We start from the raw sequence: 27,335 nt of genomic DNA, 5'->3' as shown, positions 1-27,335 counted from the left end.
CTGGGCATGACATCACATGGTCTGGAATACCCCTTTGGCCACTTTGGGTCAGCTGCCCTGGCTGTGTCCTGTGCCAACTTCTTGTGTCCCGCCAGCTTTTTTGCTGGCTGGGCATAAGAAGCTGAAAAATCCTTGACTTTAGACTAAACATTACTTAGCAACAACTGAAAACATCTGAATAACTGAATGTTATCAACATTCTCATACTGAACTCAAAACATAGCACCTTACCAGCTACTAGGAACACAATTAACTCTATCCCAGCTGAAACCAGGACATAAGTTTTAAAAAATTAGTCTTGATATGTATTTCTTATATGTAATGCAATATTATATTATATTGTCCAATACTGTATTTGCTGCAATACATACTTCATCCTTCCAGGAAAGTTTTTTAAAATAGTCATTTGGTATAATTTTATTTTCCTGGGGAATTACTATTGATCTCTACAGGATCCTAGGTCTTGTCCAGGAGTCAGCACCATGGTTTCTCCAGAGCAAATAAAGGATTAAGGTACACTGAACTTCAGATTTCTACTAAGAATTTCATTTAGCAAATTTTGTTTGCACACCAGCACTAGAAATAATATGTTTGGAAAAAGTGTATTTTGTTGGATAGTTTTAGCCATAAAACCTAATGAACTGGGTTGCATGGAAGTACTTTTCTTCTCCCACAGGAAGCAGAAATGCCATCTGTGTCACAAGAGAGCTTTCTACAAGTGACTGCTTTGCACATCACACATTTTTTACATCATTTTGCAGCATAGCTATGCCGTGGACCAGTCTTACCATGCTGAGACAATAGCATCTCTATATTTCTCGTTTCTCATTTTTAGTCCCAAAGTTGCTATGTTCAACACATAGGCAAAAGCACCTCCTAATTGCACTGCGGACAATTATTTGCATGAGAAATATGAAACTGAGCTTAAAGAAAAACATAATTTGCAAACTTGATGGAAGGGTACATCATTACAGGATTTCCACATGACCATTTTTTCATTTAAGTTTTAATTTGTATTTTCATATCATTTGGCACATTTCACACCATCGCTCTGAATAATGTATTTGGGGAAAATAAAACATATGTTATCACACATTTTTAGCCATAAAAGGTAATGAACTGCATGGCATGGAAGTATTTCTGTTCTCCCACAGAAAGACTTCATTTTAGATCTCTGCCACGTCTCCTGTGTTTGGGCTTTGGCAGAGACCCCGTGGCCCCTGACGGGTTCACCCTCAAGACTACACGGAGTTTCTGAGTACCTCACTATGTCCGCTGTTCCCGTACTGCCAAACAGGCGACAGACACCTTACTACTCCCTCAGCTTCTCTCCGTGCACACTTATTCTTACACCAAACCTTGAACGTTATAGAAACAGTCGCAGCCACCAGGACCAACACCCAAACGCCGCTCCCTCAGACTAGCGGCCGTTGAGACCCGCCGGCCTGAGGCGAGCCCACGCGCCCGCCACGCTGCACGCGAGGTACAGCCTCACCCCCCCCCCCCCCCCTTGCTCCCTAATGGAATGTTCCACTCGCGACGCGTAGGCGGCGAGCGCCCGCAGATAAGCCAAGGGATGGGACGTTCCACCGCAGGAGGAAGGCGGGGGGGGGGGGGGGAGGAGGCCGCGCCGTTACAAAAGCCCGCCCGCCGCGGCCGTTAAGGGGGTGCGGCTTCCGGGCGCCGAGTTCGAAAGAGGAGGGCCCGCCATGGCCCAGTCGGTGGTGGTGCAGGGTAAGGGGCCGTGGCGGCCAGAGCTCCTCCCCGCTGCCCTCTCCCCGTGCCTGACCCGTGTCTCTCTCCCTCCCCTTTGCAGTGGGCCAGTGCGGGAACCAGGTGGGCTGCCGCTTCTGGGACCTGGCGCTGCGGGAGCACGCCGCCGTCAACAAGGTAACGGCGCCGCTTCCCCCCTCGTTGCTGGCCTGAGGCGGGGGGGGGGGGGGGGGGGGGGGGGGGGGCGGCGGTTGGGGCCAGCCGCCCGCTGCACTCCCCGCGGCGGCCCTCGCGTCGTGGCCCTCGTGTTCTTTACTGTGACGGCAAAGCACTGTATTTATTTGATTAAGCCCAGGCCGCTTCGTTGCGAGCAAAGCTCTCCCCAGGTTTTTATGCCGTTTAGCTAATCGTCTCTAGTTCAGATCAGCTTTCTCTAGCCTTTTTACCTTGAAAAGCCCGGGACGTCTCCCTACAGGCAGGCGTTACCGGGTTTGAGGCAGTTAGTGAAAAGAGAGGGTTGTTCAATGCAGGTTCTTTGCCACTGGCAGTAAAGCGAAAAAGCAGCCCGCCAAAGCCCGCCTTTGTTTTCCGTGTTAGCACATGCCGTGCGGTGACTTGCTGTGCGGTTCTGCTGACCAAAATAGCAGCGTAAAGAGGGCCTAGGATTGTGCTGAGTACCCTGAACAAAAATGCACTCTTCTTGCCATGACTATAAAGATACTACATCCTGGTAAACACCGTATGTTAACAGACAATGATGAGCAGTCCTTCTCAATGCCTTCTGTTGAAGCAGCTGTAAAAAGGCAGTGGATGAAGTCATATGTGTATGGAGAGTCTCTTGGTTTTAGTGCTGTAGGGAACAGGTGCTTCCAAATTCTGCTTCATCAGGTCTTTAAGAATGTGGTAAGCAGTCTGTAAAATAATTATGTTAAAGTATTCAAACTTGCCAGGTCTCTCTAGCTTTATGGTGGGGTAAGTAATTTCCACGCCACCCCTCAGCAGGGAGTTTAAGAATCGCTGATGCAGTGTGATGTGCTTTCTTTTCCACAGAACTTCATGGACGTCGGTATCGTGGGCATGGAGCCCATGATGAACTGAGTGTTTTATCTGATGAACAGAGTCAGCTAAACAGCAGCTGCTCAATTTAATATTTGCATTGGGATCTTTAGTAAAATCCTAAATCTTTAGAAATGAAGGAAGAGTGGTTGTTCAATCTTGTGCTGAAAAATTAATTTTAGTTACATCCTCCTGTCAGTTTTTAATATCAAGCTGATGCTTCAATGAAATGTTCTTTTTAGTGCTGACTAGAGCTAGTTGGATTCAACGTAGATATTTGCTCTGTTTTGAGTGGGGAGGTTTGACAGATGACCTTCAGAGGTCCCTTCCAACTTAAATTACTCTATGAAAAAGCACCAAGAATTTATGACGTTACACATCATCTTATGTCGTGTTGTTTCCTTTTAGAAAGGAATTTATGATGAAGCATTAAGCAGTTTCTTTAGGAACGTAGATACAAGGTAAGTCTCCTTATCAAGCAGCTCATGAGCTTAACACAGTAGATCAACAGTTCTAGTATCTTCTCTTAACCTAAGTTACAGTTTTCTTTGTTTCAGGTCATATTTAGTTTGTGCTAGAAAAAGATTTTGCTTTTTTGTGTTCTCAAAACACTCTCTTTACCTTTCCATTTTAACTATACTTACATCAGTAGTTAAAGCTGTTGAAAGTGTTTGGGTTTGTTTTCCCTTCCTTCTGTCCCAAAAATGGACAGTCAGATCTAATAGCTTTTGCCATTGCGAATCATGATCAGACTGCAAGCCCTCTGAATACCAACTTACGAGAATTTTCTAGAAGAGTTGTAAGAGGAATTGTATATAAGGTAATCAGAAAAGGTCATGTCAGTTTTTAAATCCCTTTTATCTGACTAGTTTGTTGCACAAAGAGTGGTGGCTATCATTTTTTTTTTTTTAAAGTTAACAAATTCATACCTAAAGAGCATTCAGTCATCTCTTACCTGCCCAGTTACAAAAATCCTGGCAGTATGCAAGAATAAAATAGTTGCGCACTTGGATATTGCTGTTGCATTTTAATTAAAAAGCATTTGACTAGCCTTTGTTTCCTTCCATCACATGGCAAGGCTGCACTACAGCATGCAATTTTAACTAAAATGGCATTGAAATAATAATTGTTTTGTCTCAAATTCTACCTCTTCAAAAGAATGTGCAAGTACATTGGAGTTTATCATTGCCATTTCTATGTGGGCATTTCCTAGAATATCTTCTTTGGTTTTTTTAACCAAGAAAACTTGGTTATAAACAATGTCTATGGTTCTGTATGTACAAGATGAAACCACCAAATTTATAATTGACAGGTTGGCTGCAATAGAAACATCTGTTTTCTCCCTAAAGAAGAAGGACTTACCTTACTGAATACTGCAGAAGTTTCGAGGAAGAATCCCCTACCTATGAAACAGAAGAATGATTATTCAAATCCCATCTTTTCCAGGCGCTGTTCATTTTCCTGTTGAAATAATTCCCACTTTTAACTGGAGACTTGAAACACAGTTTAGTTATGAAGAGTCATTTCAAACTCTTGCTCAGGCTGTGAGGTTTTGTCTTTTTGTTATTGTTGTGGGGTTTTGTTGGTTTTTTTTGTTTGTTTGGTTGGTTGGTTTTTTGGGGGTTTTTTTGTGGTTTTTTTTGGGGGGGGGGGGGGTGGTTTTTTTTTTTTAGTTTTATCATAAAGAACTAGTTGACCTTCCAGGTCATTGCAGGCATAAAATCCTATGTCATAAAAGTGACAAACTTCAGTCTTCTATGCTATGCCATACCCCTGTTCAAAGTAATTAATCCAGATGGGTTATCCTGTCAGAAACAGCTATGAACAACACTCTGGGAGAACCAGACACGCTTTTTTTTTCTGTTATGGCAATTATTAAACTGTGTAATATGGGAAATGTGCTTATGCATATGTATGGTTTTATATGCAGGAATGCATCTCTTAAGCCTAGGGGATTCTAGGGAATGTGGGGATTTTTTTCAGCAATTGAATCAAAATGATTGAAAGTACGGGCTGGTATGAAAGACCACAAAGACAATAGTAAGAGAAAGAAGTGTTGATTTGTGGGGTTTGTTTTGTTTGGGTTTTGTTTTTTTTTTTCCTCTTTGAGTTTTGTTAGTCCCTGAAGAGAAATAGAACTTCTCTAGCTGGATTTACTGGTGCTGTAGTGGACTCATATAGGGAGTTGTGTAGGCTAGAGGAATCATGTGAGTACTGGAGGCTGCTGTGAGCTGCTCAACTAATGAGAAGTGTCCTGGAGAGCTTTGAGTGAGAGGGTGGAAGATCATTGAGGAATCCACTGCAGCCACATACTCTCTTCCCCTCATTCCTGATGAGACTGAGCATGGTCAGAACATTTGGTGCTGTAGCAAATTTCAGCTGTTGTTTTTGAAGTATTATTGTGGTTGAATGTAGAATAGTCTAAGAGATATTTTAAATTTAGGCTTGACCAGCCCCCAAATTAGGTAAATAATTGAGGGGAAAATTTAGATCCATCTTCTAGTATCCCCGCCTTTTCCCCTGTGTTGAATATAGTTTGGCCAGACTGGAGTATCTCATCCTTTGAGTGCAGAAGCACCAGCATTCATTGCAGAAAAATGTGATTGTACACTATGCATAGTCCCCGAGGTTGGCTCAGTACAACCAATCCTGGAAAAAAAGGAAAATTAAGCTATGTCAGCCCAGCATGATTTCTGAATTGGTAAATCTTAATGGCAAAACAAGTCAAGCACAGTGCCGTGCTAGTGCAGTTACACAGCTTTCACACCTTGAGCAGTAGTACAGTGCTGTGCTACCCCCATTGAAAAGCTAGTGGTGCTATTTGGTGCTCTGTGTTCCAGTATATGATGCAGATATACCACATGCTGCATAAAAGATAATCCTTTCAAGTTTTGGCAATGCTTGTAGAATTACCACGGAGCAGAGGCTGTATCTAAGAAAAAAAGAGAAAGAGAGTAAACTTTCAATACTTATCTTTTCAGCTTCCTGAAGTACTGCTTAGGATATTTCTGATTGAGAGCGTGTCCTGTAATTCCCTAAAGTAATGCAATTATGAGGTCTTTCTTAGGAGCATGTTCAGGGTATTTCTCTTTGTTTACATTGTAACAGTCCTCTGAATGTGAAAGATTAAGGAGGGAATCGTATTCTAATATATATTGCCTTATTTTATATTGTGATTCTGAGCTTGGATTTTTTTTTTCTTTTTCAGAAGTGGTGGTGGTCCTGATATTTACAAAGGAAAAATCTGCTCTTTAAAAGCACGAGTAAGGCAATCTATAAAGGTCATTCTTTTTACATTGCATATTTAGGTCCAACTGTGTAGGAATTTTCATAAGGTCCTTATAATTGCATATGTTTTTAAATACTACTTTGAATAGTAAAATTTCCAATAGTAACTTTTTTCTCAGTGCAGTAATGCAGTTTGCTGCTAGTCTTGTTGAGTAATTTAAATTATAATTTTAATAAAATGTTTGCAGATATTACAAACCAAGTTTTTATCTGAATTTTCTAGGGAGTGGGTATCCTTGAGCCACTTTAAGTGATTAAGAAGCAAGAAAACTTGAAACATAAAAATGCTTTAATTTCTTTATTCCTAAGTATTGGGGCAGAATATTGTAAGATTTTAACAAAATTGCATTATCAGAAGTGCTATCCCTATTGAACAAATTCTAGCAAATCAGCCAAGGTAAATCTAGTTGGTCCCCTAATTAACAACTAAAAAAAGTTTTTCTGGAGCACAGTAGAAACAACTTACCTTTTATATTGTAAATAATTTTATATTTCTTTGTGTGATTACTTCAAAGGGTGGTTTGCTTATTAACTGAATCTTAATTCTTTCCTTTCTCAAAGGCACTGTTGATTGACATGGAGGAGGGTGTGGTAAATGAAATTCTGCAGGGACCATTGAGGGATGTGTTTGATAGCAAGCAGCTTATCACAGATGTTTCTGGTTCAGGAAACAACTGGTGAGAACCTCTTCAGAAAGCACTTCTTAGCAACTAATTAGATGGCATTTTAAAAGGGAAATTATAACAGTAGCTTTCTGGTTCCTTCTGCACCTGGGGAGCTGCAGCATATTAGCAGTAAACTTTGGTGTCACTGTTGCCTGGAGGAGGGCTTTGAAAAGCCTTTTACAGAAGGATAATTCTGCTGATACATCATTTAATCTATTTTTTCTTCCTCTTTTTTGATTTTCTTTTTCAAAAGAACATGCTTTTTATTTTTGTTTCTTTGGTATTCAGCTGCTTCCATTGCTCAGTTGAAGCCATAATCTAGTTTGAGACTGTGCAACTAGTGTGGAAATGAGATATATGAAAAAACGCACTCCTGATTTCTAAGCACCACAGTGCTACATGCTTATAAACTACATTACCAAAAAAAGAAATTCAGAAAAAGATTGATTAACATAATGAATTCCAAATTTTCACCAAGACCTTAACGCGCCTATAATAATATTCAGCGTACTACAGACTGGAAAGTAAATCATCAGTAAATGTACCAAAAGAGAGTGCAATACAGGGAATAAAGCATCTTGTAACTCCACCATCTAGCGGGAAAGTTTATTGAAAACGAGCTGTTTGGGGTTTTTTTTTATTACTGGTAGCAACTGACTCGCATAGTACTCAAATGAGGATTAGGATACATATTACATAGGGATATCCTTATTGTTAAGGAGAGTATAACTTTCATTTCATAATTACAATTTGATCATCCAATGTATGAGTTTATTTCCTTATTGGCACAAAATAATAGTGCACGCTCCAAAGCTGTGAGCTTTGTGCTGCTTGCATCCTCAAAACTGAAACCATATCCTGACTCCCATATTCACATGATGTAGTCACAGCTGAGCAACTCTCACAAATTAGGTGTTGCACCCAGCTCTGGACTCTGAACTCTAAAATGTCAAATAGGAGGGGTTAAAATAAAAAACTGAAAGATTGATTGATGGATTTTTTTTTTTTTTAAAGTACTTTTCATATCCTCAGGGCTGTAGGTCATAAGCTATATGGCTATCAGTACCGGGAAAACATTGTGGAAAAGCTGAGGAAAGCTGCAGAACATTGTGACTGTCTACAGTGTTTTTTTATAATTCATTCTATGGGAGGTGGTAAGTAATTTTTTTTTAATGGTTAGTATGATTGCACCAGCCACAGATGAAAGAGGAAAAACCTGGATCTTGAAAAGAAGATCAGTGTAATAATCTAGATCATTCAGAATGCAGAATAAAAAGATTTAATACAGTCAAATTGAGTGGACCTGTAATTATTTATTATTTGTTTCATTAGAGCACTGAGGAGCCTTAATCATGAATTAAGGTAAGTGCTACCCAGAACAAAAATAGAGCTGAAATTTTAAATATGAGGCAGTGGGTGGATCAAGACAGGTACCAAATAGAAGGAAACACTGAGGTATTACTGATCAGAAGAAGGGACAGTGGCTTCAGAACACTGACATCATTGTTCTGATCAAGTTGTTTTTAATTGTGGGGAAAGAGTTTTCCAAAGGGCTTTGAAGGAGACTTCTAATGTTGCTTAACTTTAGAAAAACTTTGTTTTTCTGTTTTCCTTCCACATAATTCTCTTGAATCCAGTCTAGCTACTTTTTTAATAAATCAGAAGGGAGAATCCCTTGCAGTGACAATTTTGTCATTACTGAATTGCCACTAAGCCTTCCTCCCCAAAAAACGTGGGGGGAGCATGTATTATAATTGGTTATGAAGTAGAAAAAGTCACAGAAAATAGCTCTAAATATGAAGCAAGAGTTTTGTCAAGGGCCTTTTTTGTGGCCATTTGCTTAATTTGAGAGACCCTGCAGATATTGTTTCTGTATTGCAGAAAATTGTTGTCTTATTCATAGATGAAATTGTCTGCTGCTGAGACTGTTGGCTGTCCAAGACAGAAAAAACACAGTTCAGTTTCCTGATTTGAACTCCATGCTATGTGCTTAGTGCTAAGAGGAAAAAAGTGTGTGCTGGGGGAAAGGGGTTGCTCTCTCTTGACTGGAGAATGGGAAAACTTTGTAAAGAAACCCCAAAAGGAAAGTAAATAATTGTTTGGGGCAGTTCAATGTTTTTAAACAAATATGTTATTTCAAAATTCAAGTTAAAGACTTTAAAATAAGAAATAAAAATACTAGGTCAGAAAAATGTTGTTTACTTAATAGGACTTCTTGGTTTGCAGAAATTTTGGGGATTGTATACTTCATCCTGTTTGGTATACCATGGGAAATACTTTTATCACTTAATTATTGTCCTGTCTGGGAAAAACCTTCCTGCCTTAACTTATATCTGAGTAGACTCTACTGTCAGCCAAATGCTTCAGAAAATATTTATTAATATATATGATTGAAAAGCTGTGTTTCCAACATATGAGACTTAAGGCTTAAGATAACATGGGGAACCTTTTATCTTCTCTCATTCTGTCTTCATTCATAATTAGGGACAGGATCTGGTCTCGGAACTTTTGTGCTAAATTTGCTTGAGGATGAATTCCCAGAAGTATATAGATGCGTTACTTCAGTTTATCCCTCTGGTGAAGATGATGTTATTACTTCTCCATATAACACTGTTCTGGCTATGAAGGAGCTTAATGAACATGCAGACTGTGTGCTACCAATAGAGAATGAAGTAAGAAATAGTATTCTATTACTGTCAATTTCTTTTTTATTAGACTGCACATAGGAAGTGTTTCTTCCTTCTGTGTATTGATTTGAGTACCAAGTCTTAAAAAGCATAATTTCATTTTTTGAAGTAATAATTGAACTCCCAAGTCACTTGCAGGCTTTTGAAATTAATATGGGTATCACTAAAAAGTTGCTCTGCACCTTCATAGTAGTCTAGAGTGAATTTTTTCATCTCTATTTCAAGGTAAACAGTGAAAAGCTTCCATTTACTGAGGCTGAGTCTTATCTTTTAGTAATCAATTTGTGCTTAGTATTAGTAGAGTCCTGCAAGGCAAATGACTAACCATTCCAAATTCCAACAGACTTGACTTTACTGATTAGTGATACAGTCATCATAAGCATACCTGACCACGCAAACCACTGGATCATTTGAATATAACTTTGATGACTCTTGCTGTTTGTTTATGAAAAAAGCAAGAGAAAGTGAAATATATTTAGAGAATATATTTTTGCTTTCACAGGAATTATGAAAATTTAAAATGTAATTTTAGAAGATAAGGACTTTGAATAGTTGAATAAAATTCAAAATTCTCATCAAGCTGTGTACAGGTTTGTGACATGTAGGGAACAGACTTAGAAACACTTCAGTCAATTGGAATTGGTCAAAAGTTGGACTTACATGTATCAAAGGTATAATCTTTGAACTGACAGTACCATGTTTAGCTTTTTCTTTAAGATTAATTGAAATGAAAATTGGAGTACTGATTTTGAAAGCTCTGCTCAAGACTATTTGTATGCTTTTTTTTTTTTCCTCTCTCAAGTCTCTGTTTGATATAGTTAATAAAATTCATCAGATGATCAATTCTGGGAAGCTAGGGTCAACTGTGAAGCAAAACAGCTTGGTAACATCAAGTGCAGGCAGTGCAAAAACTGTACAAGAGAAGCCGTTTGACGCAATGAATAATATCGTAGCTAACTTGCTGTTGAACCTGACAAGGTAAAGTTACAGGTTATTCTGTAAAAGTAGTATTGCTGGAGGTGGTGTGTGCTGCAAATATGCAGTCCTGTATCAACTCAAAGAAAATGGGTTTCCATTTTATATGAGTCTCCTCTTTTTATGAATGAGCTACTAAATCTTAAAGTATTTGGAAGTATTCAGATTGCAGTGGTATTGCTCTAGCCATGATAGTCTTAGAACTGAAGTAAGAAAAGGTTTATAGGCAGAAGGATATTATGTTCCATTAATGCTTAATGGAGCCCAGGGAGGTTTGCCTTTCTAGGCCAGTTGTATTGTTTTATAAATACGTCAGATCATTGTTGCTCCTAAACTGTCTATTGCTTCAAGAAACATTGGTGAAATATACTTCTGGAGTATCGGCCTGCTTTTCTTTTAAACAGCTTGTCAGGACTGCTAAGTCATGCATGTTTTATTATAGCCTATTAAAACTGGTATTCAGCAGCTATGTCCACGTACTGAAAAATAGTGCTAAAGATTACAATTGGGAAACAAGGTCTTATTCTTCATGATTTATTGTTCTATAATGAGAAGTGTAAATAAGTAAGATATAGCACTGTTACTGCCAAATGTGAAAGTTTAGTAATTATACATGAACAGTTTCTTGAATGCTCTGTTGTTTTACTATTTTATCGTACAGAACAGTTGAGAAATAGATTTAATGAATGTTTACATTATAAAAGTAATTTAGTCTAGTTTATAACAGTTTTGTAACAGTTTGTTAATTTTTCAGCTCTGCTAGGTTTGAAGGTTCGCTTAACATGGATCTTAATGAAATCAGCATGAATTTGGTTCCATTTCCTCGACTTCATTACTTGGTTTCAAGCTTGACTCCTCTGTATACGTTAGCTGATGTTAATGTACCTTCTAGAAGGTAAGAAAAAAATATTATGGAAGTTTTACATTTGAAGCTTAATTTCTGATTCTTCCATAGTTTTCATTAAAAAAAAATCTGTTCTATAGCAAAACTAAGGGTAGAAGTTCTAAACGTTTTAAGTCTGCCACATTTTGAAATTCATCCTGCTGATTTTAGGAACATCCTTTGTCCCTTTTCTCTGTAACGGTTGAGCCAGTAAACTTGAAATGTATTTTTGTTATCTCTGCTGGGAAATGTTTCTGTTGGAAAAATGTATTACTTGGATAGAACTCACCACAAGCTCTTTGGAGTAACAGTTGACACTTGACTCACTGTAAAGACAAACAAGGAATTTAGAAACTAGACTCCTTGGGAAGTAATCTTCAGTCTGACTTCAGTCTGGAGATGCGGTGAGCCTGTTTAACAGCTTATTGTAACAGTAAGATGACACTTGACAAATTTTGTGAGATTATTTATCCCACTGACATGGCAGAAAAATAATCAGTTAAAATAGATTTTACTGGTTTTAGTGAATTAAGTCCAGTCAGCAAAAGGTGCAAAAAGTGATAGAGGCAGCTAAGGGTAAGTGATGGAAGTATGGAAAGTGGAGAAGAGGGCAGGAACTATCCCTTTTCTGTGATAGCAAGTTCTGACAATCAGTTGGATCTCTTGAAACCATGCCCTGAGGAGACGGTACAGTGCTGGAGGGAAGGTAGCAGACTATGGGGAGATGCTCAGTCAATCATGTTTCAGAATGGTGTGGGAACAGTAATGTTTTTGTCTCCTTTATTTAGTTATTTTTTTTTAATAGGCAGATTGTGGCAGAGGTGATTTAAAAAAAAAAAAAAAAAAGAGATGATAGATGCAGAGAGTTTGGAACAAATGGAAAGAATAGCTTAGATGTTATGGGTCTATAGAAACCTCCTCAAGACGCCATCTTTGCTATCCCACAGTACAGTGGAACTTGCTTAAGGAGGTGAAGAGGGAAAGAATATGATCTTCAGTGTCATCTTTTAAAGCAGTCATACATCATAAAATTAGAATAAGTAGACAAATATATATAGTCTGTCTTTTCCTAAATCATTAATCAAAATTAATACAAATCTATGATTCATTGATCCTTTTAAATAGTGAAGTGTAACAGGCCAATAATCAGTTCTGTAAGTGTCAGCTGCACTTTGGTATTCCCTGTCAGATGCTTCACAAGCAGTGAGGTTCTCCACTCAAATTGTCATATAACCAGAACCTCAAGTAGTTAAATCCTTTTACATATTTTTAATACTTTGTAACCATTGACCTAAAATTGCCATAATAAAGGTCTCTTAGTCTGTCCACTTCTCTGACTTTAGACTCACCAGTGCCTTGTAACATGAGGGAAAAGAGAAGGAAAAATGGATCTGGTGTGTTTTTAAAAAACTTCTAATGCCAACACATGTACATATAAAGGTTTGAATCTTTTTCCTGTCATTCATGGTCCCAGGTTAAATGTACCTTTATCTCCAGAATTTTATGAACTTTTAAACCCTGAAGGTCGGCATTCTGAAGAACTTTTGTAGCCTGGTTTAGTAAGAGTAGATAACTCTGTTTTCTTTTCACCTAGGTTGGATCAGATGTTTTCAGATGCTTTTAGTAGAGAACATCAACTAATTCAAGCAGATCCAAAGCATAGCCTCTACCTTGCCTGTGCACTTCTCGTTCGAGGAAATGTGCAGGTTTCAGACCTTCGCAGAAATATTGAAAGGTTGGTAATACTACACAAAGTTGTCATGGGATTTGCTATTGAAACTGTTGTCAGTTGTCCAGAGCACTCTCACTTTTCATTTGAAGAATTTCAATACTGAATCAGTTTACTCAAATATTTTTCTTCATTTCAGAAGGGAAGAAAATGTAATTAATTTACATTGTGAGTTAGATTAAGTTGCAGCATTCTTGGATTTCCAAATAAAGGGAGCTGACTAGATATCCCTGTACTGCTCCTTTCATTCTCAAAAATGCAAAAGAAAGCAAAGCCTGACCTTCCAGAGGTCTTCTGCCATTAAAAGATGTTGGAGGAGTATGTTCTGTAGTAGAAGTTTGTTTTTACTGAACAGAAGGCCACTCTCTCATGGTTACTTTCATGTAGATAGGGAATCATCCTTATTTTAACAACTCTGTATTGTTAGCACTCTGTTTCTACCTTTTATGCTATCGATGTACATAATTATAACAGAAAAGGCAGGCAAGCTTCGCATACAGAATGGAGTTTACAGGCACACAGGTGTGTGGGGAAAATTTCTGAGAATCTAGAGCACTTTACTTTTTTCTAAACTACAGGTAGACTGTGATTGTCCCCACACAATAATAATCTGCCTGTCTCCTAAATCTCAGAGTGCTTGCAGTCCCTGTTATAGAAATGTGTGTGTAAGTTTACTTTTCAAACCCTGATACATTAAATTAACAAAATTGGCATTTGCCATTTAAATTTAAAATACACACAGTGTTTTAGTCTGAAGTCTAAAATGTCTTATTCAAAATGATAGTTATAACTGGCTTGCTTAGTTCTGAAAGCTTAAATGTTAACCTTTTCGGACTGTTTTTTAGGAAAGGAAACTTCAGCTTTGTGTTGTTTACATTCCTTAGGTAACTACATTTTCATATCACAGGTTGAAGCCTTCCCTGCACTTTGTCTCCTGGAACCAAGAGGGCTGGAAAACTGGTTTGTGTTCAGTACCTCCTGTGGGCCATTCCCATTCCCTTCTGTCTTTAGCAAACAACACCTGTGTAAAACCAACTTTCATTGAACTCAAAGACAGATTTATGAAGCTCTATAAGAAAAAGGTAAAACTCTTATTATAACATCTGTAGCCACTAATCATTATCTTGTGTTATTGGGAAGCAAATCTTAGTATTCCAATGGGACTGCTTAAAAGTAACAGCCCAAGATTTTTATTTGTGTTACCAATCAAGGAATCATTCCAACAGCTGCTGCTTAAAAAGCATAAACCCCTTATTAATCTGTACCTACCAGGCAATATACTTACTTTCTTCAGCCATGAGGCAGTGTCTGCCAGATCTGCCTACCAGTTTGTGCTGGGTTGACCTTGGCTGGCCACCAGGTGCCCACCAAGATGTTCTCTCACTTCCTTTCCTTAGAAGGGCTCATAGGTCAAGATAAGGACAGGGATGTCACTCGCCAATTACTGTCATGGGCAAAACAGACTTGACTTGGGGAATAGTAATTTAATTTATTGCCAGTCAATAACAGAGTAGGATAGCAAGAAAGAAAACCAAAACTGAAAACACCTTCACCTCACCCCACACCCTTCTTCCCAGGCTTAATTTCATTCCTGCTTCTCCTTCACTGATCTTGGTGTCTGCAGGGCTGTTTCTCACACTTTTCTAACTCTGCATGCGTTCTCTCTCTCTCAGCTGTTGTGAAGCATTTTTTACCCCTCATTAAATAGGTTATCACAGAGGCACTACCAGCATCGCTGATGGGCTCAGCTTTGGCCAGCAGCAGGTCCATATTGGAACTGGCTCTGTCTGACATGGGGGCAGTTCCTGGTATCTTCTCACAGAAGCCACTGCTGCAGCCCTGTGTTCCCCGCTGCTACCAAAACCTTGCCATATAAACTCAATACAGTTTGGTCAGCTGTACCCAAGAAGACAGCATATGAAAAGATGGATGTGTAAGGAATCAGTAATATCGATTGTGATTCCATAGGGGATTGTTACTAAAGTTGCCAATTATTTGCACAAGGGATATCATGATATAAATCTTTAAATCTACTTTCTACATTGCTTGCACTCCCCTCTTCAGTGCAGGCTAAATGGTGCTTATTGAGCCAAAAGAATTAGGTGCCAAGAAAAAGGATAACACTGAATTTTTTTTATTCTCATAGGCTCACCTTCACCATTATCTGCATATAGATGGAATGGAGCAAAGCTGTTTTTCTGAAGCCATATCGTCTTTGTCTGACCTAATAGAAGAGTACAATGAACTGGATGCTACAAAAGGTGGGCCTAGAACAGACCCATCAAGACTGAAGATAGCTGTTTAAAGAAGGAAGAACTGGTTTGGTTTTTGTTTTTTTTTTTTAAAAAAAAAAAAAATCCCCCAAGCATCCAACCACTTCAGTTAACCAGAATGAATTGCAGCATGCCTAGCTATTGTAATTCCAAAGTGAGACTGGGACAATGGCTTCGTCAGCTCTGAGAGGTGTCATATTAAGTGACAAGGCCCAGCCTGTAAAAGATTTGAAGCCACCTAATTATAGTGGATATCAGTAAGAGCAGTCTTCCTTACTGTAGAGTAAATTGACATACCATATGCTGTAAAGAAAAGAAAGAGAGGTTATAGCAGCCAAAAATGTAGTTCTTTTCTCAGACTTTCAGCTTACAGTAAACTAAAGGCAGGCCTTGCTTCAAAGAAGGATCACTGTTGCTAGATTTGTTTTTTAACAAGCAACTATGAAGAGAAGAAAAGCCCCCATAGTCTTTTAAAAGGTGAAAGTAAGTCTCTAATGAAACTGGGTTCTTAAACTTTGCAGGATAGTAGTCATTTCAGAATGCTCGAAGCTATGTTCATAGCTTTAATTTTTCTTCTTCCATGTTGTACTTAGCAGTATTAGAGCATTGTGAGTTGATATCAAAATTGGCAATATCAGAAAATTCAACAAAATAAATTTTGTTTCAAGTATTATACTTGGAGTATTAACTAACATTATTTTAATGATTCATATTCATGAATGCTGAGTTGCACTTGATAATGGGGTAATACAATATACCTCTGAGCGAAACATGTACTTATAATGAAGTTATAATGACTGTTCAGAGAAGAAAGTTTATATGCTTAAAAGAATGCAAGTAAAATAGATGTTTTAATATTTATAATAATAAGGGTAAGTAGATTTTTATATTACAGTAAGAACTTTTACAAAACAGAACGTACAACTATTTCCAATTGCTTGCCAGCTTTGGCTGTCTTGGAACAGCAAGACTAGCGAACTGTTACAAATCAGAATGGATCAATACAATGAGTTCTTAAAGCTTGAAGTCCTTCTAGCAGAGTTGGAGTGGGTGTGTAAGTAAATAAGCACAGTTTTCAATGTGTAAGTCCAGAAGTATTCAAGAAAACATTGTGATATCATTTGAGTGCATTTTTCTAAGAAAACATTCTAAAAATAGTCATTTCCTTGAAGTTTTGCATCTATTATCTGCAGGTGCCCGCTTATTTGTTCCTTTACAAGTGCATTGTTTATATTCATAACACTAGAGAAAGATTATCTGCTGCAAAAAGCAATCTGAGCTTAAAATTGACGATTTCTGTTTGAAGCAGCATTGATGTGTTTTACTATTGCAGATACATAGTAGAAAAATGTTAATTTGAGAATCAAGAATGATAGATGAAGTATTACAGGGTAATTTTTTTTTTCTAATAGGTTAGAGCATCTGTGAATTTACATGTAGTTGTCTTTGTGAGCAACAACTTGTTAGAGTGGGGTATGAAGCTGTCTTGCTGTACCTTTTTCAATTACTAAAAGTTCTTGTTTTGATAATACTAGTGTTATATGCATCCTTCTCAAGAATGTATTTCCACATATAAAAACAATTATGTTTAAAAATATGCACTCTTACTTGTGTTTTCCAGGTGCTATTTAAAAAATGAATATTCACATATGTAGTTTCACTATAACATTGCTGTGGCACGGGGTTATGCTAACTCTTCAGGGTGTGAGTGGGCTGTTGCACTCTCAGTACGTTACAGTCAGTGGTGTAACTTGTCATACAACTTTGAGTTCAGAAAATATATCTCCTGGAGCAGTGCAAATCCTCTGACATACGCATGATGTTATCCACATCATCTTCCACTTAAAGAAGCCTTCATTGGGACACTCAAACTGTACAGTGATCATTTTGGATTTATTAGGTATGCAGCACCTCTTGTCCAAGCACACCCCACAGAAAGTTAGTCTGTAGCTTTGAGTAGTTGAGCATCCAGAAAAAACTAGTTTCTCTGCTGTAGGAAGCTGGAATGTCGGTTGACATGTTTTTCCTTTTGGAATCTTTAATATAAAAACAAAGAAAAGCCTGAGTTTTTACACATTAAAAACTCAACATGTAAAAAAAATTGCAACATTTACATAGAAGTATTTTGAAAATTACTTCTTCTGAAAGCTGTCTTACTTTTGTATATCAGTCAATAAATAGAAAATATTTTCTGAGTGACTGAGCACCAGGACAGCACTAGCAGCACTTATATTTCAGGACATTATATTGTTTTGTTTTAAATTATACATCTGTAGTTCACTATTGAAAGCTGAAGACTGAAGGTAGAAAACAGAGAAGAGTTATTTTAGAACCCTTGGAAAAAGAAGTCATTTTATATTAGTAGTTGCCAATATATCTATTTTTCCATTACTTCCAATATTTTGATTTTCTATTAGGAAGTCATTTTATATTAGAAAATACCTTTATTGTCTTCAGTATATTGGTCAGACAAGGCTGGATGAAGCATAATCTCTTTTCTTTTTTCATTTCACATTTTCTGTTTTCGTTGGTCACTCTGCTGGATATGCCTATGCCACATGTCCTGGAACAGGGTGTCCAGGGAGTTGCCTGTACTAGGCACTTTTTCTTCAAAACTAGCGGTAAGCTTCTGTAAGCTAAGACAGCAATATATTATTTATGCAGCAGAACAGCCCCAAAAGGATTAGTTGAAAATAAAAGGATAAACATTTGATTTCTGTTTATGAAGGTGCTTTTGTAGGTAAATCTCAAAATGAGGCATAAACAAAGTTATACAAAAGCTGGCTGAGCTGCTGTTAAACTTTAGTGACACTGGATACTCAGACCCTAGCAAGGGCTATGAAGTTGCATGTGTTGTATGGCCCTCCAGTTTAATATGATGGAAATTTTATGTGGAGAGAGTTATTTGTGGAATTTTTATGGAATGTCCAGAATTGAAGAGACATTGAAAATTATTTAAGGCCAAGCATAGCTTGAAAACGGGTGCTGAAAACATTAATGTTGGTTTCTTTGTAGGTGTTGTGAAGGCTTTAGGGTTTGTGTTGAGGAGTAAAATTCTCCAGTCACTTCTAGATATCACTAGAAAGCCTATTTTCTGATGGATTAGGGCTGGATTAGGTGGAGTACACTTTAAAAAAGAAACAAAATAGCGGTGCAAAAGTTCATGGTGAAACTGCAAAAAAAACCCTGATGCTATGGAATCTGTGCATTTAGGCAAGAGCACAGGCAGAATTACAAGGATACCTGGAAAGTAGACAGCAATTTAAAGATCTCATTGCAGCAAGCAGATTAAAAGCCTGCAGATCCACAGATCTGCAACAAATAAAGGCAAGTTAAATGGCTGTTTATACTTGGTACATTTTTTTAAAGTGTGACCTAGGTACATCCCTATGTATCTGAATTAGGTAAATCAATTTGATGAGGAAAGCCAGAAAACAAAGCAAGAGCAGTGAAGTGAAACTTAGCACTTGTTATCCACAGTAACAGAAAAAAGGCTTTTCAAAATAGATATAATATTATATATATATAATACTGGTCCATTGAGTGCATGAATTTCATGAATGGCAAGTTGACTTGACACTTCTGCTGCACTGGGAAAGGGAAGGGGGAAGACCTCACTTTGAAAAAAAAATTTCAAGGTGCTTTTCTTCAGAGGGTTTGTATCACCTGAAGGATGGCATCCTTCAGCACATACAGCCACCACAGGGACAGGCTGTCAGGTCCCTGAACCAAGTTAAATAGGAAGTGTGCTTTTCAACCTGGGTATGTTTTCTCAAGGTTATGTTGTGCAGTTGATTCAAATTCCTGAATAAACACTGTGAGGTGCAGCGTTGCACTCAGTGAAGGAGTTACTGAAGGTTGGACTTCAGCTTTTGGAGCTGCTGAAGTGCTACAAAGTAAATGGCTTAATGCTGTGCTCCAGGTGTTGGAAATACAGCTCCCCACAAACCCAATTAATATATTTCATGGGGTCAAATGGTTTGGTTGCCATTGTTTTCAACATGTTATGTTCTCTCTTTGATCAAATTAGTGATGTTCTCTAGAAATTAACTCTTCATTTGAAGTCAGTTGCTATACTGAGTGTGTGTTTATACACAGCATTAAGTATGTTTCTGTAAAAAGCCTTTGATACTAGTTGTAGGTTTTATACTTTTGAAGTAAAGATGAGCTGCTTTTTTTTTTATTTTTGCTAACTTGCATAACCACTGCTAATGTGTTAGAAGTTGTCCAAACTGAACTTCAGGTTTTGTAAGCAGGTCTATTTATCTGCAGATCGACTTATGTGCATCTACTTATATACTCAGTAGCCTTTTATGAAGGTTTTCTTATAAGCTTTGTGATCCTTTTAGTTTTATTTTATAGATCCATGATGATGATTCGGGCCATAATTTTCCCACAATTGAAGCTGCCACCAAATAAATGTCTCAGGTTTCTGGTACCCACATTAGTTGTAACGAAGAGGAGTTTCACCATGGAAACTTGCATGTGCACCTGGAAGGAGACAGCACAAGCACAGGCAGCTGTGGCCAGGGAAGGGCAAGGATAGCTGCTTCTTGCAATGGTGCTTCCTTAAAGTAAAAAAGAGAACTACAGTGTTAACAGCAGAGCAAGAATGAGGTTAAAGGGAATGTCAACTGACCCTGGCATAACTGCATGGGTAAGCTCATGTATGCTTTTGATTAGACTGAATAGAGAAGAAATAGGGAGAAGCATTGTCCTTGCAGTGACCTGAAATTTTATGAATTGACGAAAGCCACTAAGGCAATTTTTTTCATTTTCTGCTTTCTATTGAAAGAAGAGGCCAAGACTCCCTGCTACCACAAAGCAGGAGGAAGTGAGACGGCTCCCAGGCTGCGAAATGGCTGTCCACCAGCAGCCCTAATTGGTCTGATCTGATGAGTAGTAAACCTTGGCAGAAAGATGGGTTGAAGGTAGCTTTGGCCAATTCCCTGGTGACAGAAGCCAAAAGGCTTTTTGCTTTTCATATTCATCAAGTTTAGAGAAAAGAATCTGTGACCTAAGAGTAAGAGGGGTAATTGGGACAGACCGGTCACCTTGGCAGTGGCCTTCAGGAAGAACTGAGAAATTGCCAGTACGCTGCCTGCCTGGCTGCTGGAGCCAGGGATGCTAAATGCAGCAAGGCTTATGTATGGAAAAGTTTACCAGGAACCAGTTTACCAGAAAAGTAGCCAGGCACACCTGACATCAGTCTGTAGTTTGTTGATTGAAGCTGCTTGTGCTGTCCTGGGCCACAGATGGATTGTCCAGGCTTCTTTCTGCCTGGGACCCTGGTGCAGGGACTTGCTGCTAATCTTGGTGTGAATACAGGTGTACATCCAATTGCACCACTGACACACAGGCACTTATAAAGTGGGTTAGGTTGGAAGGTCTGCCCATTAAGATAATAAACTCCATTGAGCTCACATCCTACAGCTACCAGATCTGCAAATGGTAAACAACAGTTACTAACACAGGAGAAGCACATGGTTCCTGCTTACAGAGTGCTAAAATGCGATCAGCCTTTACTGTGCCCACAGCTTCAAGCTCTTCCCACCCAAGCACATATTTTTTATTTATGCCCAGTGATAACTATAGCCACCAAACTTTAAATCAGTCATCAACATCTCTGCAAATAACAGGCTTGTGCACAATGAACTTGTTTCACTGATTGATACACAGGTAAGTTTAAAGACAGTCCCAGCCCTACTCTCAGATTCTCCGACTGAGCAGACAGAGGACTATATTAGGATAAATGGCCTAGCACAGAGCCATGCAGCACCAGCAAGCAGAGTTTTCCTCCAAAACGATTCACCTGCGTGGTCCCACCCTCCCGGATTTCAAGAAGGGAATGTGAAAGAACAACTTACATGCACACACGCCTGTTTCATACCTAGGCTCATCTTCCGAGTAGTCGCAGTAGAGGCCTTTGTGGGGATCACAGATGTCTGCTTCATTGCAGGTCTCTCCTGACTGCTTGGCACAGACCTTACAGCAGCCACAACCGTCCTTCACCAAGCTTACCCCGGGGGTGCAGGTTGGCACAGGTGGGCATCTGCATGGCCAGTGACAAACCTCCTTGCGCTGGTGGACTTCACCAGTTTCTGAAGGTTTTTCTCCAGGCTTTGCTGGTGGGCTGTGGAAAAACTTGCACACAGTGGGATATTTTGAGAGCTGAATGCATTATTGTAGCTGGGATAGTATAAAATGAAGTTGGGATGGAAAAAAACTGTGAAGTTGCATGAAGACGCAACATTTCTCATCTCACAGGATCCAAAAAAGGAGAGGCTGTGAGGTTTAGGTAGGAGACAGAGGACTCATTTCATCAGTCACTGTCACGCACTGAGGTGTGTTGTGGTTTAACCCTAGCCAGCAACTAAGCACCACGTAGCCGCTCACTCCCTCCCCAGCCAGTGGGGTGGGGGAGAAAATCAGGAAAAAAAGTAAAACTCGTGGGTTGAGATAAGAACAGTTTAATAGAACAGAAAAGAAGAAACTACTAATGATAATGATAACACTAATAAAGTGGCAACAGTAATAATAAAAGGATTGGAATATACAAATGATGCACAGTGCAATTGCTCACCACCCGCCGATTGATGCCCAGTTAGTTCCCCGAGTGGTGATCCCCCTGCCCCTACTTCCCCCAGTTTATATACTGGGCATGACGTCCCATGGTATGGAATGCCACTTTGGGTCAGGTGCCCTGGCTGTGTCCCCTCCCAACTTCTTGTGCCCCTCCAGTCTTCTTGCTGGCTGGGCATGAGAAGCTGAAAAATCCTTGACTTTAGACCAAACACTACTTAGCAACAACTGAAAACATCAGTGTGTTATCAACATTCTTCTCATACTGAACTCAAAACATAGCACCGTACCAGCTACTAGGAAGACAGTTAACTCCATCCCAGCTGAAACCAGGACAGGTGTCATTCCACCAGTGAGCCTGGCCTACCGCTTGTATGAAACAAAATTCATCAGTCTTTCCTTTGCCTTCAATAGAACAAAACCTGTAGTAGAGCTAAAGTAGGAAAAAAAGTGTTTTAAAGTAGACAGTGGATTTATTTCAAATATTCCTTCCCACAAACCTCCTATCTAATTAATTAGCTTTTGATTGCTCCCACTCTTTGACAGCCAGCTGCTGCCCTGTGTGCCACTTCTGATGGCAAAAGCCTTTTAAAATAGTAAACCTCTTTTGAGTGTTACTTTTGCTCCAAAATTTGAGTAGCTGTTTGGGAAGAAGCATTATAGTGTTTACAAATTCTCTTGTGCTAGATGCAAAAATTGCACCCTAATAAAGGAGGCTAGTAGTTGCATTGAACTTAATAGGTCATTTTCTAAGAGTGTATCTATTTGCATGAGTAAGTGTTCATTGAATCCAGGGCTTACAGGGCAAAGACGTATCTCTAAGAGAGATTTGTATCAGCAGTAGGAAGTCAAGATCTAGCCAGAATTTACTGTTTTCCACATTCTGTCGCAGAATTCATGTCTCTTTTTTTTTTTCTTCTTTTTTTTTTTAAGAAAAGGAAGTCCTAAGTAATTCTTGATGGGTTTAATTTTCTGTGGCATGAGGGAAGATTAAGTCAGCACAGAGTGTGAAAGGATCTGTTTGAGATAGCTATATTCAATCTGCTTTTTTGAAGAACGACATCTAAAACGTAACAAGTTTAGATCTTAGCATTAAATCTTTCCATGCTGCTGATTTCAGCAGAAATGCAGATTGTGATATAGTTATTCATCGCGGATGACTGGATCCATAGTTATGTGGGGGCACACACAGTGCTTGGCCACTAGTACAATGTAAGGCTTGGGAGCTGCTTTCATCAAGCAGCTCTGACTGCCCAAAGAGCAAGAGGGAAAGACAAGATCCAGCTCCCCATCAGGTGCCAGTATCACCATCTAGCTTGCAGGAAAAAAAAAAATATACAGCCTATATTTTTTCTGGGCGTGTGAAGCCCCCCTGACCAGTTTCTCTCTGTTCCTCCAAACTGCAGGGCTCTAGCAATGTAGACACCACCTCCAGCAGAGACGCTAAGGAAAAGCTGGGGAAGGGGTCGTTCGGCTGGGTTTCCTTTCAGTTCAGCTTTCAAACTGGAAGTATCTGCAGAATTCAGCATTTCATATGTCAAATCCCGTGAAAGCTCTCACAGCATAATTGAGCTCGCCTAATTGCATGCAGCAGTAAATGACCTTTTAAAAGGATTTTTTCTACCACTAATTTCCATTTTTCATGGTCATTTACAACTATACTTAACGCTATCTTAATCCACAGCTACTAATGAAGCTCCAAAGTAGCAGCTTTCAAGTTCCTTTGGCAGAATGATTTTTAAGATAGATATTAATTCACAAAGGCAATTCATATAATAAATGAATTTTAAACAATGTCATGTGGTTTCCCACGCAGCATGCAGAAGACAGTTTCATAAACGTGTTATTTTGTTATTCATTTGCTGATAAAGGATTTCTTCTAATCCTTTTTTACCTAAATGCAGCAATAATATAGAAACAACTAACTTAAGCATACTTTTTTTTAGGCAGCTAAGCCTTTCCTATAAACCATAATGTTAATTTGATGAACATGTGCATTGGAGTGTAAAGCTTCTTAAAGGCTTGTTCTGGAAACAAGACACTCAGGTGTTCCTATACATTTAGCAGTGTTCAAGATTGTATGGTTGCTTTAGGAAACACTTTCTTGCTGCTTTTTCCTTTTAAGCAGAGTATTGTTATTATTAGGAATGTGGCCATGTGCCAGCTATATGAGGTTATGTGGCTTAAATCAGATATCGCGTTTCAAAATGGGTATGTGTAGCAGGAAATAATCCATGTGCTTCAACCAATATGTTTAATTTGTATTACAAATTAAAACTTGCTTTAAAACTACAGAATTCTACCTAAGCAAGTGATTTTTCTCTCCTTTTTTTAGGGAAAGATGTCAACTGAATGGTGACAAAGTTTCCCAGTAAGAAAAACACCATCAGGCAAATATCTGACAGTTTTAACTGTGGAATTACTGAGAAACTCAGTCTACCTGAAAAATCTTCAAAAGTCTATTAAGTTACAATGAAAATTTAAAGTTTGCTTGCAAAGTTTACAGGTCAGATATTTTTCTAATTCTTGCTTCCCAAAGTTTCTATACCAAAGCTATCTACATCACACAAGCCCACTGCATACTTTTCCTGATCCTATGGGCAGATCAGAAAATGAGACCATTGTGTAGGAACCCTTCATGTGTTGTTGTTTGTTTTCTTACATTTTAAAGATTGAACGAGGTCTGTATGGCATAAATAAGCAAATAGCAAAAAGTAGGCAATGTATTATTGCTAATGTTTGGTTATCTTAGTCTGGATTTAAATATGCAGAAAGTTAGCAGAGGAAGACAGTCATTTGAAAATTCTCCATCTAACATTCATCTTGATTGTAAAGGAAAAATGCACTGTGTATACGTAAAGTGTATTTTAAAAATTAAGTAAATAAGTAATGAAATTGGCCTTTGACACAAATACCTTCACCAAAAGCTATCACTTAAAATTTTCTCATAAGAGACAAAGCATAACACAGTCCAGGTGCCTTTCTCATTTGTAAAACTAGCCTGAAGTCAGACCACTGTGTATATATTCATATACATATATATATATATGGAATATGAGCATGGACAAGATATTTACTTTCTTACTGCATCAGATAATTTGTGCTTATATTTGAAAAAAAAAAAAAGCGCAAGGTCACTGACAATTTAAGCTTTCCTAACACTTTTTTTTCCACTGAATCATATTAATGTACAGATTAGAGAGAAAAAAAATACCAAAATCAGGACTGATGCAGTAAATAAGCTGCAAATGAAATTTACTCAGGAGTAGGGAATGGCTCCTTATTCTTTATGAGGAATTTGCTTCTCTGCAATTTATTTTGTCATTAAGCAAATAAAAACTTTAAACCGGGACAGGGTGAAGAAGGGAGAAATCTTTTTCTTCTTTTGAATGAACTTACCTGTTGCGTACAAGGGATGATGAAGATGGTGGGAAAAAGGAGCCACCGCATGTTCCTGCACATTCAGAAGTGAAACTGGGAGATAGGGAACAGGCTGAGCTGTGTCAGAGGAAGCACTGAACACAAAGCTCTCCTCTGTCTCCCTTGCCAACCCTACTTTCCCCAGCACATGCACGAACACATACACGCATTCACACTTGAAATTCTCCACTTCATACAGAACCAGCTTCACACTGAAATTTCCAACTGATCTTCTCTTCTCTGCCCAGCGTTAGAATACAGATTTTCACACCCTGCTTGATCCCATCCAGCTGCTTCAGCAGATTCTGCCTGACTTAATTGAGGTCGGGTGGGGTGACATCTGATTCTTAAAATCTTGCTGCTGGAAATGTAGTGTTATTTTCAACTTGTCTTTAAGTCCATATTACAGGAACTTCTGAAATCTGAAGGGCAGAGCCCCAAACACATGTATTTTTTGAGACAGAGAAAGCAGAGTTTCTCAAAATTTCTAATGTATTGTGCCTAGCAGAATCATAGCGTAAAAATTAACACTGTCAGTACATGCTCTCTAAATAGGGGAAGAGATGCTATAGTGTGTTATAACACTAGTACGTATCCTGCACTGCTTCTTTCCATGGACTGGGGAAACCCAAACTGTACTTTTCCGTGAAGTATGCACCTTGTCTTACCGCCGTGCCATGCCGCTTAAACACAAGACCATTCAAATCTCCAGATTTCCTCCTCCCTAATACTACCGAGGTGCTGTGCCCGATTTCAGGCTAACGAGCGAGGGTCTGCAGGATAAGATAAAAGCTCCATCCACCCCTGCAACGGTGGTGGTGCCCTGGTGAATGCTCCTCCTTGGTGTTGTCCTCGCTCAGTCACCTCCTGCAAAGTCCAGGAGTTACTAGGGGAGGCTGCCAAAGCCCACGCTCCCGCAGCAGCTGTGTGTGGATGAAGGCGGTGGGAATATGGAATCAAAGCCAGTCCAAGCAATTCTGGTTTGCTCCCCGACTCGGAGCACCCCATGCCCTCTGCAGTTACACGTGAAACCTGAACTGCCCTTCCAACTCTTGAGCAGTCAGCTGTAAATCACTGAAAAACTGCTCTTCTTCAGCACATCTGCTTTGTCACATGCTTCAATGTGAAGTCCAAACAATACCTAAGTACCAAATGGATGCTGCAGATCAGTTAATTTCAGTGACATTACCCCGAACATGCATCCGTGCAGACCAGGTCTGACTCAAGCCTTGTGTTTCCCATTAAAAGCTTATGAGCATAGCACCTAGGTTTCTCAAAAATCTCTTCTGCATACTTTCAAAACACAGCTTGTTTCATAGGATCAGAGGACAGCTGAGGTTGGAAGAGACCCAGGAGGTCTCTAGTCCAACCAGTGCTCAAGCAGGGTCACCTCTGAGATCAGACCAGGTTACTCAGGGCTCTGTCTATTTGGGTCTGGAAAAGCTCCAAGGGTGGAGACAGACAAACCTCTCCTGGCAGCTTTTCGGAGTGGTAATAATGAGCAATGCAGGCTGACTGAGGAGATCCCAGGTACAGTTTTCTCCTGCAGACCCAAAGACACCCCTTTCACTCGCCAGCCTGGGAGAAGTGAGGAAGGTCAGAGGACTAGGACATCCATTCTCCTCCGAGGGCTGCGGGGGAGCACACAGCGTTCATTTGAAATGTGTCGCTCCTCTTTGCGTCGCAGAAATAAAGCATGTGGCCAGTGCAGGGCTGGGAGTGCTCTGTGCGAGCTGGCAAAGACTGGTCTGCTGTGGATGACAGTCCCCAGTTTTTGGAAACAGGAGAGAGATGTTCCTGTAGGATTAGCCGTTTGTTTTATACAGTGTATTTTGTTGGAGTTCACCTGGAGAGCATGGTATCTTCAAGATCAGAGAGTGAGACTTTGAAACTGGGGTTTGAGTATAATTAAGCTGATTGATTGATAGAAAATGTTGGATTTGGGATGGGTAGGAGGAAGGTTCCTCCATGAGAAAGACATTCTGACAGTATAACACATTAAAATGTGATTTTTACATGGCTGGACGGTTGCTCACATGTGTGCAAAGTAACCAGCATGCTTCT

At 39.2% G+C, this 27,335-nt stretch overlaps 2 protein-coding genes across 11 annotated transcripts; one reads left to right on the top strand and one right to left on the bottom strand.

The window, feature by feature from the left end:
* Window positions 1-1,634: 1,634 nt before the first annotated feature.
* TUBE1 (tubulin epsilon 1) lies at window positions 1,635-25,203 on the top strand. Of its 10 annotated transcripts, XR_003921580.2 has the most exons (14): window positions 1,635-1,734; window positions 1,817-1,890; window positions 3,178-3,230; window positions 5,978-6,050; window positions 6,619-6,734; window positions 7,755-7,876; window positions 9,207-9,394; window positions 10,212-10,387; window positions 11,139-11,279; window positions 12,862-13,002; window positions 13,904-14,078; window positions 15,143-15,257; window positions 21,229-21,313; window positions 24,187-25,203. XR_003921580.2 is itself a non-coding variant. In XM_030002269.2 (13 exons), exons 1-13 carry the CDS (start codon window positions 1,710-1,712, stop codon window positions 24,201-24,203), a joined length of 1,416 nt encoding a protein of 471 aa, XP_029858129.1. In that variant the 5' UTR covers window positions 1,635-1,709; the 3' UTR covers window positions 24,204-25,203. The 10 variants fall into 10 exon arrangements, 9 of the variants coding, with proteins under 9 accessions (XP_029858129.1, XP_040975546.1, XP_040975548.1 ...); XM_030002269.2 differs by lacking the exon at window positions 21,229-21,313; XM_041119612.1 differs by lacking the exons at window positions 21,229-21,313; window positions 24,187-25,203 and adding an exon at window positions 18,483-18,822.
* On the bottom strand, window positions 16,967-26,741 carry CCN6 (cellular communication network factor 6). Its single transcript, XM_030002299.2, has 5 exons — window positions 25,251-26,741; window positions 21,137-21,413; window positions 20,469-20,711; window positions 17,712-17,905; window positions 16,967-17,305 (listed from the first exon to the last, which is right to left on the bottom strand). Exons 1-5 carry the CDS (start codon window positions 25,311-25,313, stop codon window positions 17,024-17,026), a joined length of 1,059 nt encoding a protein of 352 aa, XP_029858159.1. The 5' UTR covers window positions 25,314-26,741; the 3' UTR covers window positions 16,967-17,023.
* Between the last annotated feature and the right edge of the window lie 594 nt (window positions 26,742-27,335).

This window comes from Aquila chrysaetos, chromosome 2, assembly GCF_900496995.4.
Source record: "Aquila chrysaetos chrysaetos chromosome 2, bAquChr1.4, whole genome shotgun sequence".
In the NCBI taxonomy this organism is placed as follows: domain Eukaryota; kingdom Metazoa; phylum Chordata; class Aves; order Accipitriformes; family Accipitridae; genus Aquila; species Aquila chrysaetos.
Note: the sequence above shows the minus strand (reverse complement) of the source record. Positions and strands in the feature narration are given on the sequence as shown.